This window comes from Suricata suricatta, chromosome 2, assembly GCF_006229205.1.
Source record: "Suricata suricatta isolate VVHF042 chromosome 2, meerkat_22Aug2017_6uvM2_HiC, whole genome shotgun sequence".
Classification (NCBI taxonomy): Eukaryota; Metazoa; Chordata; class Mammalia; order Carnivora; family Herpestidae; genus Suricata; species Suricata suricatta.
Window position 1 is genome coordinate 65,189,333 of NC_043701.1, and position 13,480 is coordinate 65,202,812.

Sequence of the window (13,480 nt, forward strand, 5' to 3'; positions counted from 1 at the left end):
CAAAAGTGAACTTAAAAAAAATTAAAATAAAACTTCAATAAAAATAAAAACTTCCAAAATTGCCCTTCATTCACTTATTTTGGAAGTGTATTCCTACAGTAATTATGTAGATTAGCCTCTCAACTAGTGAATTCACTATAGCTTTAGGTTATGCATGGCATCTTAAAATAGGTAGAACCAGGCTAATTATTTGCAAACCATAGTTCAGGATTATCTATGTGTAAGAGCACTGCATGTTCTAGTATCTTATATCCAATTCGGTTATTTACAGAAATAATCTGTCTCCATACAGAAGCATGACACTAATATTTCTTATTGTGGCAAGTATTTATTAACGTGTAGGATTAAGAGCATTTGCAGATTAGAAAAAGCAAAAGCAAATGATTTACATCAGTGCTAAAGCTATGCATCGACTCAGAATTTCAGGATTAGAAGAGACCTTTATGGTGACCTACTCCAACCACTGGAAGTATAGTACAGTGTGAAAACCCTAAAATAAGCTCAGTAGATGGTGGTTATAACCTGGGATTTTTATACTGGACTGCTCACAGGATTTGCTGCCACCACTCTGTATGCAGCTCCTCGGCCCGCACAATGTCATGAGAAATGAAAGTGAAGAGGTGCCTGTCAAGATGAGCCTCTCATGTGCCACCCAATTAACCCGTGCTCCCTCCTTAAACACAATTCTGGAAATTTGAGGGGTTCCCAGTCCCCACCTGTCAGACACTGAACACAAGAGGATGACAGGGTTGGGTGGTGAGGAAAGGAGGCGGAGGTGGGTACTTCCTGACTCCCCGTGGTTTAACCCGGGAACTTCCTGCCACATCACATAAAGCCTGCGTGTCTACTCACAAGGGTTCTCAAAGCAAACAGTGAGGGCCTGGTGAAGGAAGAAGCATCTTTTCCCTGTGATTCTACAGTGAAGCGAGAAAATTTAATAACTCTTAACAGTCAAAGATCGAAGGGCCTTTAGGAAAACACTACCACTGTGCATACAGAAAATTTAGAAATGAATCACACACACCTGACTATATTTAGATAGTCTAAATACAAAATGGGCAAGTATCACAATTTATGCTAGTACTTATTTTCCTGTGTCTGTATTACCTAAAGTAAATTTATTTTTCTAAATGTCTTTTTGACATAAACCTCTACTTTGAAACTAAGCATATAGTTCTAACATCTAAATATGAAAGAAGAAAGCTTTTTCAGGGGCAGCTTGTACATGTTTCTGCTTTTAAAGAAAAATGTTCATTTATTTTTGAGAAAAGAGAGAGAGAGAGAGAGAGAGAGAGAGAGAGAGAGAAAGGCAGAGAGAGAGAAAGGCAGAGAGAGAGAGAGACAGAGAGAGGGAGATCCGAAGCAGGCTCCAGGCTCTGGGCTGTCAGCACAGAGCCCAACTTGGGGCTCAAATTCAGGGACTGTGAGATCATGACCTGAGAGGAAGTCAGACACTTACCCCACTGAGCCACCTAATCACCCCATAGTTTTTGCTTTCTGATCCAATAAAAACTTAGTTTACAGCACCATGTTCAAAAGAAAAGAAATAATATTTTATCTCAGCACTTCCCAATTGAAAAATACAGAGGAGGGACCAAGAGGAAAAAAAGGTTGAGTGGAGTGAATTTGCTTAAGAGTGCTAACTTCTCCCGATCTTGAAGCTCTACACTTATTTCAGATTTTCCTTCTGAGGCTGAGAAGGAAAAGTGTTAATCTACTTAGTAAACAGAACAGCTTACAAACAACAGCACTGGCCCAGTCATTCCTCATTAATAAAAACCTAAGAAATATTTTAATCCACTCTAGTTGCTAGAAAAAAATTGAAATACCATTTGAAGATGATGGAGGCTTAATTCTTAGTGGTAAGAAGAGTAACACATATTCTGTACCTTCTCCTTCAATTCTACTACTTTATATAAATACTTCGGCTAACAGCAAGGATTTACTGTTATTCTTCTGCCAGAAAACTCCAACTCAGAGCCTCATCAGTCAAAACAGAAATAAAATCACAGCCATGGTTACTGTGACAGGGATGTCCTACAACCGACTCACGATGGCGAATCAATTTTAATTACATAAAGAACATAAAGTGTTAGCTTACTGTTTTCCAAGTGAGCACTGAGGAATATGGCAAAAGTTTATCCATGTTACTGGTCTCTGGACATATGCTCCAATAGGAAGAAGCTGAACAGATTTATGAAAGAAAGGGGAAAAAAAAAAAGACAGACATGGTTTAAGAAGAATAAGGCAGTAGACACTGTAATTCACCAAAACAAGCAAACCCCAAAATAATTTTCTTGCCTTATCCTTACCCTCACAAACCTAACCATTATGGTTCCACTTTCACTACATGTTCAGGTTCTGCTCTTTGTAAGGAGAATAATAATAGAAAACTTTATCTGGCCCTTCTGTCTATATCCCAGTGACGTTATACCACTTCATGTGCGACCAGTCAACACAAAACTGAGCTAACACAAAACTCTCTTACTGGGGAGAAAAAGTCACTAATAAGGTTATAGAATGAAGATCATATCATATCCCATCAGTCTCTGAATGGCTGCAACTTTTCACAAGACCACGAGAGAATGAAATTTAATTAGCTGCTGTCTGAAAAAGAGTTAAAAAAAAAAAAAAAGCTCCTAACCAACATTTTGACAGATTGAACCATTATCAATTTACTGCTTTCCCTCTGGTACAAGGGTCAAGGATTCAACTGAATATGCACCAGCAGCAACACCTACCAATTATAAATTCCTGAATGAGGTCAAATGAATGGCAGGCAGAGATATTCTCAGAAATCCACTGAATAATCTTTAAGAAGTGAGAAGACAATTCTGTTAGTATTTACATCTGCACCCTGCCCCCCCAAAGAAGTACAAAATATATGCGAATCTTCGGGGCACCTTGGTGGCTCAGTGACTTAGGCTCAGGTCATGATCTAGTGGTTCATGAGTTTGAGCCCCACATCGGGCTCTCTGCTGTTAGCACAGAGCCTGCTTCAGATCCTCTGTTTCCCTCTCTCTGCCCCTCCCCTGCCTTCTCTCTTTCAAAAATAAACATTAAAAAAAATATATGTATATGCATATACATATATATGAATCTTTTAAAATTCTCTATTTTGGAACTGCCAAAGAATACACTCACTTCTATACTCTCTGCAAGACACATAATGCAAGACCGTGGCTTAACTAGTATTATAAATCAGGTCCATTTTGCACATCTTTTTACTAAATGCCCTTTGTTAGAATCCAAGTAAGGCTTCTTCAGCCCCATGTTTGTTTTTGCTAGTGTACATCTCATTATAGCAAAGTACCAGTATGAAGGGCTGTGGGATACAGGAGAAAACCAAACCACACCACACCACACCACTAAGCGTGGAGGCAGCAGACCTGGGTTTGAATCCAACTCAGCCATCAGTGTGAACACTGCCGCACCACCCTAACCTCTGTGAGTACCACTGTTCGGTCCTCCTAAGGGCATGTTGTAGCAACAATTCTCTGTCTCCACAACCATCCTTTCCTGCAGGAGAACTGAAACTCCTTGTGCCCAGCCTTCCAATGAAAGGATACTATCAGGCTTGCCTAGCCACAGAGCACTGTCATGTTTCTGCTCCTACAAATAAGCTGTTTTTATTTCCAAACTTATTCATGTTAGTTGTACTTATTTTCACAATTAGGTAATTTAGTAAAATATTACCATAGGCAAGTGAAATATGGATGCAAAAAGAGTGTTGTTTGGTCAATAAAAGTTGAATGCTTTTTGGGTTTTTTTTTTTTTAATGTTCATTTATTTTGAGGGAGAGAGAGAGAGCACACATGTGCCAAAAAGCAGGGGAGGAGGAGAGGGAAGGGGAGAGAGAGAATCCCAAGCAGGCTCCATGCCCAGTGCAGAGCCTGAAGCAAGGCTCCATCTCATGACCATGAGATCATGACCTGAGCCGAAATCAAGAGTCAGATGCTCAACCGACTGAGTCAGCCAGGCATCCCAAAAATTGAATGCTTTGGAAAGACTCAAAGGCATGTCTAAAACATTTACTAAAAAAACAAGGTATGAAAGGTATGAGGTTAGAAAAAATGGCCTGATATACACAGATTGTTTTGAAAGGATCTTTAAAAAAATTGCTCTCCTTCAACAACCAAAAAAGTAAGGTTAAATAAAAGGAAGAAAGTAACAGGAAGTCAGAGATAACACATTACTAGTGGTTTTGTGTAAGAAAAAAATGATTGTGAACTCTAACCACTAATATACAAAGAAAGGGTCTTAATCTACATCAAAAGATAGGTGAATAAATGCATATTTTTTGGTTTAGATTAAAGTAAAATGTTTCAGACATCTTTTTTCAATTACCCAACTACCCATTGGTCCCAATCAAGTCTAATGGGGGGAGGGGTTTCTCCCAACGTCACAGGGTAGCTGTACAATTAAGTGACAAGGTGTGTCAAAGTACTTAAGTTATATCATGCAATGTAAATGTATGCTATCTTTATTAAAATATAATATATGCCATCAGATTTTAGTTCTTTTGACAATATACATCATATACAGACCAGGAGGAAAAGTAGATATTAGAGAAACTATTTGCTGTTTACAGAACACTTTCTTGGAATGTTACTGACATAGCTACCATTTTTCACAGTATGGAAAAGAGAGCAGTCCAAAGATCAGACACGCTCAGAGTCTGAGGTGTGGTTGGGCTCTATAAAAAAACAAAAAAAAGGAGCACAAGAAAAGATGTTCAAGTCAGGATGGAGACCATAAACTTCAATTAATATTACAAATAAAAATGACTTCCATTCATTTCAACCACAAAGATATACCGTTGGTGTTGTCCATTTCTCAATTTTTAAACAAGCTACGTAAGTAACCACCTTGGCTTCCAGGACCCGGGGGTCTCCGCCGCAGGAGAGCACACAGTGCAACACGGCCATCTTCTCACAGTCTAGCGGGGTGTTCCATAGGAACTGTAATAAATATGACTGGTTGAGGAGTGCCCTGTAGAGCTTTCCAGAACACCAATCCAGTACCAGAGACCCTGACAGTGATTGTAAAGGACTATGAGGTAGCATATCAACCACTTCACTGTTTCCTGGTCCAAAAAAAAAAGAAAACAAAATTTAGATCAGCAAATAAAAGAAACCCTTCTCACCCAAACATAAATGTTGCCAAGACAAACCCAATGGACCATGTTCATGAGAGAAAAATGACAGCCATATCGCCATACCTGTCAGAAACAAACTGTGGCAGATTAGGTCTGGATGTTGAATGTTAAGTAGATGAAAAAAATGACCAGGTAAGTAAACAGCCACATAATAGTCTGTAGAAGAGAAAGATTTAAGTTATCTGCATGTGGCGAGAGCTACACAGGCAAAGATAAAGCCCAGAACTTCGCAGTATCCCTCTTTGTGCCTCTTAAAACACAAACATTTTGACCAGCATAATAATAAGCTGTCGGATATCAGTACATTTCATCTCACTAGCCAGATCTCATTTATTTCTACCTGTGGCTAATTTTCTTCATACATTTAGCCACACTTATCTTAACTGACATCTGTAATTCTGTTTCTAAGTGAATTGTGGCTTTATATGAACCTAAATGACCTCTGAAAGCAAATTAGGAAAAAAAAAATCAAGCAAGATGAATTCTTCCTTTATATGATAGTCTGGGAACAGCTTAAAATGGGAATTTCCTTCCTAGTTTCTGCCAGTTTGGGGCCGCTCTAAAATTTAGTTTCCTGTGTTTGCCCACTCATCGTCATCATTGTTATCATCGTTATCATCATCATCATCGTTTTGTTTAGAGAACCCTTAAATTGAAATTCATCAGAACAATCTCTGCAGGCATTCTGATGCTTTGAGAAATACTAATATATTTCCTTGCATAGCTAATTGCTGAGAATTCACACCTTCACAGTCCCTGCATTACATAATTTTGTACCAAGAACATTTGTACACAGATTGAAGTAAGGTGTAAAAATAGGTTTCTGGGGAATGGGAAGGTGGAAGTAGCCCTTGCCAATAATTTTTTTAGGACCTTAGAAAAACAGAAAAATTCAGGCAATAGCAGTGGATTTCACACAGAAGACACATTTAGAGTATAAATGAGCCAGCTGGACTTTTTTTTTTTTTTTTCCCTAAGAAGCAAAAAAAAAAAAGTCAATCATTTGCATAAAAGGCATTCAGTGTAAAGGAAGGGAAAGAGGATGTAACCGTTTGACTTAGAAGTGTCCTTTCAGTCACTAGGGATTAAGTGACGTTCAAGTCTGTAGCACAAATGGTTGCAATAATGTTCTTAGTATGGTAACATTTAAGTAGAAAGACACAAATAATGATACAGTAGCATACAGTGGAAACAGGTTAGGCATCCTAGCCTTAGCATTCAACCAGTTACAAATGCCTTAGCATTTAACCAGGTGGTAACTATGTCCCTGGGTGATGGGGCATTTGGAAATATGCGAGATGTTGTGAGTTGTCATTGGCGTGGTAGGGAGTGGAGGTTATTAAATCCCTCTATGGTCAGGACACTCTCACACAAAAAGTACTGTCTCATCCAAAATGTCAACAGTAGCTGACGTAGGCCAAATGATGATACCCAAAGATGTTCAGTGCTAATCCCAGAGCCTGTGAATATGTTACCTTAAGTGATAAAGGGCACCTTGCAGATGGGATCAAGGATCTTGAAATGGGGGGAGTATCCTGGAATATCCACATGGACCCAATGTAACCACAAATGTGTTTACAGAGGGAGCGACGGAGAAAATCATATGAGGATGAAAGAGATGGGAGTCATGTTGATCACAAGCCAAGAAATGCTAGCTTCAAGATGCGGCAGGAAGCCAAGGCTGAATTCTTCTCCATAATCTTCAGAAGCAACCATTTCTACCTACACCTTGACTTAGCCCCTCAAGACTCCAGATTTCAGAATTCTGACCTCCAGATCCGTAAGACAATATTTATGGTGTTTAAAGTCCTAAATTTGTGATAATTTGTTATATAGCAGCAATAAAAAACTAACACAGTACCCCTGATAGGAGACACTAAAAGAAGCCTGGGTACACATCTCAGCCTTTTTGAGCCTCAGTTTCATTATCTGTAAAATGGAGATAACATCACCAAACAGAATTGTTTTAAAGATCAAGATAATTTAAATAACAAACTTAGCACATAGTACTTATTTTCAAAATGGTAGCTTTTTATTTACAAATGTATCTTTCTTACGTAGAGGTGTTTGGGGTTCACAGAAAACATCCTCAGAGCTCTGTCCTTCAGTATTTTAATCAATATAAGCCTCCTTTTAATAGGGTGACAATTCAGGAAAATTGCAATTTATAGGAAAAAATACATCACTCACAAAGCAATACTGTTGTCATTAAAATTACTCCTAGCATAGTTTTAATCCTGGGTATACTTTTGTGCCTATGAGATAAAATGTGTTTAAGAAGGAAAGGTAATTTATGTAAGACAGCCTATTTTTACAAAGCTCTAGTATTTCTGCTGGCTCCACAGTCTGAAGATGATAGATTAAATCATGCCTGCCCTTTTCTAAAGTCATCCTCTGGGGGAAAAAAGGAAGGTTACCCTTGACCTCAAAAAATGCTACGATTATTTTTAGTGGAAAGTTTCCCCTATCACTCTTAGATGTTGATGTAGCATTCACTACTTGATAATAATCAAGTCTCAGACCCAGGAAACCTTATATTTATCTCTCTTACCACAGGAAGCAGTAGAATCAGGCTTTTCTAAAAGCAATTTCCCACAGGTTCAAAGCTCATGTTAACATTTGCCACATAGTACCCCACTCAGTCTTAGATACCTGACCAATAGTATCATTCAAAAGAAAAATCTTTTTATGAACTTTCTAATCATTTTCATTCTCATTTTGCCAAGTTCCCTCACATCACACCTTCCTAAACCTTTGTCATGATAGTAGATGGACTGGGGAACAGGCATAGGAATCATGTGCTTGAAAGCTGAAGCTTTTCTTTTTAAATATTGTGCCATGTCCTTTGGGTAGGCAAGCAATACTTGTGTTATTTAGTTCTGTGTTAATCTGTTTGTGACCCTCACCCCAACCGACATGCAAAAGCAGCTTTCAGTAGGTTGGTACAATAAACTCCTTTTTGGTTTCCTTCTTTATAGACTCCATTAATATGTTCCAATCTAACACTCAAGTTCCTTTACCATTATTTACTCAATGAAAATCAAGCTGATCCGTAAATCATTTACAGGACTTGGAAGCCTCTAGCAACAGGAAATGGATGATTTCTCAATGACCTTTGTCCTCTCTGGAATCAATAACGAAACTGAGGCTTAGAAAGGCTGAGATGTGTACCCAGGCTTCTTTCCTACTAAAAACATAGGAAAGCTCACAGCCTGCATTCTCTAAAAAGAGAGACACATCACCTCCCCCAAAAGGCTGATCTGGATTAGGGGGGACACAAATATGTCCATTAGGGTTGGTCTATAGGCCTTGAAAAAGACATAGGTCAGGAAGCAATATATTATAAAAATATTAATTAACTTAACACACTGGACTCTTGAACAACAGAGTAATAGGGGTGTTAACATGTCCAGAGAAAACCTTCCCCTATCAGGCTTCAGAAAGGTCAGCAATTGTCCTTACAATCTGAGTACTGAAGGTAGGAGAAAATGGGGTGCACAGATGAGAAAATGAGATATAGAAGGCTGAGTATCACATGTACTAGAAAGGAGGTTCAGAGCAGAAAGACCTAACTCCCTCTCACTCACCAAGGTTGAGAAAAGTAAGGCCCTTTGTCAACTGTGAGTCAACACTCCCAAGAGCAACAGTGAAGGTCTTGCTGTGCCCTGTGGGTAGAGAACAGGAAGCCGAGAAAAGAATGGTAAGAAACAAAGAGCTGGAATTCCACCCAAGGCTATTACTCTCTGTGATTACCTCAACATTTAGGAGCTATGAAACTGACAAAGCCTGTGTCTGACTTCTGGATTTTGTGGTTCCCCATCATTCTCCAAAAGTCAACACGGAAGGTGGATCACAAGTGCAATCACCATCTAGTACTTGTGCTAGGCCTAGAGTATAAAATTAGACCTTATAAGGTGGGTTGTCCTCAGATAGAAGGATCTGAAGCGTTTTGTTATAATGTTTGTCATTTAATATTTATCATAAACAATCAACACATACATGTTATGTGTATTCTATACTGTACTGTAACAGTAAAGAAAAAATGTTATTAAGAAAAATTGTAAGGAAGAGAAACTACATTTATAGAACTTTACTGTGTTTATTGAAAAAGCCCTGCATGTAAGTGGATCTGTGCAGTTCAAATCCACGTTGTTCAAGGGTTAACTGTTTTCATCATTAGTGAATTTATTTCATCATCAGTGAATTTATACATGTAATACCTATATGTATCATACAGGTATAGAGGTACAGAATGTACTGATAAAATCCATTACAAGGTAATAAGTCTTTAAAATGTATCTAACTTTCTACCATTTGGAAAAAGTGAATAGGTAAAAGTAAAAAAAAATTAAGAATAAATGACATGTACCTTTATGGAAGTAAAACACTGAATATGTGATTTTTTCCCAAGAGTCAAACTTCGGACCATAACACACACACAAACTTCCTAGAAGTAAGAAAGTATTTAGTAGAGCTGAAAACAATTTTAGACAAATAAAAAGTTTCCTAAGTCACTTACCCTGACTTCTTTTCCTTTAGATGTTCTGCTTCAACTTACCACAGAGATTATTCCCAAAATCTAGAAATGGTCTGTTAACAAGTTAACAAGTTGCTAATTCAACAATTACTCAGCATACACATAAGCAATGCACTGTGGTGAGTTACTGAAGGATAGGAAAATGAATAGACATACACTCCTACATATGAAACCATTGAGTGGCTACAGAAATTTGCAAAGCTTCATGAGATTCTCCTAATATACATACACTGCCCTGTTCTCTTATTTAGCTTGCCTTCCAGCCATTACTAATAGCTACAGAACCCAGTTTACCAAAATGTGTCTCTTATTTACAGAAAGTTTCCAATCATCTTTGTTATATGGAATGGAAGGCAAATTGGGCCAATAAAAGCAAATGTGGGTTGGCCCCATACCGGTCCATATTTGGGTCACCAAGGGCCTTGGTCCAAGGGCAAAGGAGAGCTTGTGGCACAAGGCCGTCCTTCCAGATGAGCCCTGACTGCTTTCACTTACCCCACCACTCCAGAACACCCTCAGCCCTCACCCCTCCCTCAGGGTGTAGTAGGTCCATCATCGCTAGCAGCTGTTGCTATGTGGATAGACTAGATGTGTTCATCAAAGACCCACCAGGTTCTGCATTATGCAGAAACTGATACTTCCAATGCTAATGTTTATGGATTACCCAAAATAGGACATTTCCAGGGCGGAAAGAATTTGACAAGAAGTCTAGAAACCTAGGTTCTAGTCCCAGAACTATGATTAGCTAGCCATGTAAATCATTACATCAGTGAAGAGCAGTATTTCCTCTGTTATACTTCACTAGGTCCTTTGTCAAAGAACCAAGGTGGCAAAAAAAAAAAAAAAAAAAAAAGCACCAGTTTTCTCTAAGAAGGCTATTTAAAGCCATTTTTGAGCATTTTGTTATAATGTTTATCATTTGTGACTATTTTTAATGACATTTAAAACTGCACCATATTATTAGAAGTATATTTTATTGCAATATCTTAAATGCAAAATAATTTAAAAGAATATTTTTATCAGATAAAAATAGTAATAACTCTGTTAGATGTAAAATTACTGTCATGGCTGCTGAGTACACAATAATAACTTTCTTTAAAACTACGGCAGACTAAGAAACCAAGTAACACTATACTAAAGCTTAAACAAAACAGTAATTTTAACAGTTAAAAAAGTTCTATATACCACTTGGACTACAATCATTAAGTAAACATACTACCAGCAACAAACTACTGGTTTACTCATTTTTTTTATGTTCTACGATCACAAGGAGAAAGAAATTTTTAGCAAACATAGTTAAAACCTCAGCCTCTCTGGTAATTACAAAATAAAATCCTTTTTAAAGGCACCATATTTTTTTCTTTCAAATTAGCGAAGTTTTAAAAATGATCATTTTGTCAAGGGAGCAGTAGGGAAAAACATTCTCAAGTAAGAGAAGAGGAAAGTTGTACAATCTCTCGGAAACACAGTTTTCTAGAGGATTAAATATATTCACACCTGTCGTCCCAAATTCTTCTTGTAGGAATCTATCCTGTGGCCTGAACATGAAATGTCAACAATATAAAAAAGATGTTATCCCCCGCTCTAGAAAAATCCTCCACACACCATCCTTTAGAGAATAGAGGTCATCATTTTTCTTGTTTTGCAGTAGCTTAAAGTGAGATATAGAATAAATGTACCCAGTTACATACAACAAGAGCCATCTTCAGTTCTCATATGCAAACATTTCCAAATAGTTATTAGGCTGTCGCTTAGTTCCCCTTCCCTCACCCAAAGGGGGAGAAGATAATAAAGATACAGGTGAGCATAGACTTGGTGAAGCTTGTCCTATGGATAAAATTTTCTTTGATAATGGAAATGTTTGATATCTGTGCTGTCCAAATTGGTTGCCACTAGCCACGTGTGGCTATTGAGCACTTATAATGTAGCTACATAAAAATGAGGATATCAGAAAATTTTTGGATGGTATCTATGCTTCTGAAAAAAAAAATAGTTCAGCTGATGAATAAAATCTAAGATGTCCAGATAGAGAAACACCAAGATGCTGGATAATTTTTCAGACTTATTTGTGATATTTTAAAGAGGCAATAAAAGCTGTATTGATTTGGGGAAAATTTTTTAAAATAAAATGTAGCAACTGTGACTCTTTTCTATTTAACTTTAATTAATGTAAATAGCCACATGTGGCTAGTGGCTGCCATTTCGGACAACTCAGCCATGGAACACTGATCCTCAACCTGGAAAGCACAGTAAACTTACCTGGGGCTCACAGATTCTCAAGTCTCCCCTTAAATCACTGAACAAAAATCTCTAAAGGTGAGACCCAGGCATCAGTATTTTTAAAACGTGCATGGGGCAAATTAATTAAATTCTCCAAACCTCAGTTTCCTCATATGTAAATAAAGGAAATATAGAACTTACTTCATATGGTTCTTATATAAGAATTAAATGAGATATATGTATGAAGCTCTGCCAGAGAAGTTATGTCTGGCTATAAAGGTTAGCTGCAATTATGATTATTCCAGAATGATTCTGCTGCTATTTACAGGTTGGAGAAAGTCACAGTTTGAAAAAACAAAGCATGGCTCTTAATGGTGTATCCAGAAAGAGATGTTTAATAAATATTCATCAATGATGAAGATAAAATCTCAGAGTTGGCTAGCCTTTGGGAAACTATTTGGACAATGAAAGCTATTATGGACAAAGTTTTCCAAGGGAAATTATCTCATTGTAAAAGGCTCTATAAAATGCTAAAACACAAGACTAATTCTGGGAACTTGTGAAGGGCAACTCTTGCAATTATATGAACAGGAAAGAGAATTTACACTTTTCACCCCTCACTACCTCCCAGTAGGTGGTGCACAAGAAAGAATTATAGCCAATGACTTACAAATAGCTGCAGGGCTATTAGGAAAATAATATTTTCCTTCCTTCACTGCTTTAGGAAGTCTTTGATTTACCCTCCTGCTATAAACTATCTTTAAAAATCTGTATGATTTATCGGGTATCTAGGTGGCTCAGTCGATTGAGTGTCCAACTTTGGCTCAGGTCATGATCTCATGGTCCATGAGTTCAGGCCCCACATTGGGCTCTGTGCTGACAGTGTGTGCCTGGAGCCTGCTTCAGATTCTGTGTCTCCCTCTGTCTCTGCCCCTCCCTTGCTTGCACTCTCTCTACCTTTCTCAAAAATAAATAAACATTAAAAAACACTTTTTAAAATCTTCATGAACTCAATCTTCATACATAAGTGGCAGCACTTTGGCCCGCCATCACCGCATCCCCATCATCCAGATTTTGACCTCTAATTCCTTGGAAGGTAGTGGATTTCATTTCTTAGGGCAGAAAATTCAGGACATAGACGCTTTTGAGCATGTAACAAGCATGCTGAAAGGACAAAGTAGCTCCAAACGACCAATATGGGACAAACACCGAATACTATTGTGGTATCATTGATATAAGATTGGATGTGTTTACAACCCTGAGTCTGATCGGCATTTACTTCACGAGCCCTGTTCTCTGGTCTCCACACACGTGGAAAATTAAGCTCTTGGAGCCATATAAGAATCAGACTCTCTGTTCCTTTCTCCATTCCTACTTCACTAAACTAGGCTTTTGTTTCTTTAACCACAAAGGTGAAAAATCATTTTTACAAAAGCAGTTGGGGAAATACATGAGGTGATAGCTTATGAGTTAAAAACCAAAAGGTTGCTTCCTGGCTTGTTGCATCTTACAGAGGGAAGTATCCCAGTTGAAACAGGCTTATTTGTATTTCAGAGCTGACTGTG

General features: G+C 37.9%; 1 protein-coding gene across 1 annotated transcript in view; it reads right to left on the reverse strand.

The window, feature by feature from the left end:
- The window catches only part of GSAP (gamma-secretase activating protein), an 80,114-nt gene that overhangs the window by 29,515 nt on the left and 37,119 nt on the right, over positions 1-13,480 (reverse strand). The window contains exons 13-18 of the mRNA XM_029918810.1: positions 9,528-9,605; positions 8,746-8,823; positions 5,222-5,314; positions 4,869-5,086; positions 2,742-2,811; positions 2,102-2,184 (exon numbers count right to left, since the gene is read on the reverse strand). Coding sequence (XP_029774670.1) covers positions 2,102-2,184; positions 2,742-2,811; positions 4,869-5,086; positions 5,222-5,314; positions 8,746-8,823; positions 9,528-9,605 — 620 coding nt within the window. The remainder of the gene's footprint in view (positions 1-2,101; positions 2,185-2,741; positions 2,812-4,868; positions 5,087-5,221; positions 5,315-8,745; positions 8,824-9,527; positions 9,606-13,480) is intronic.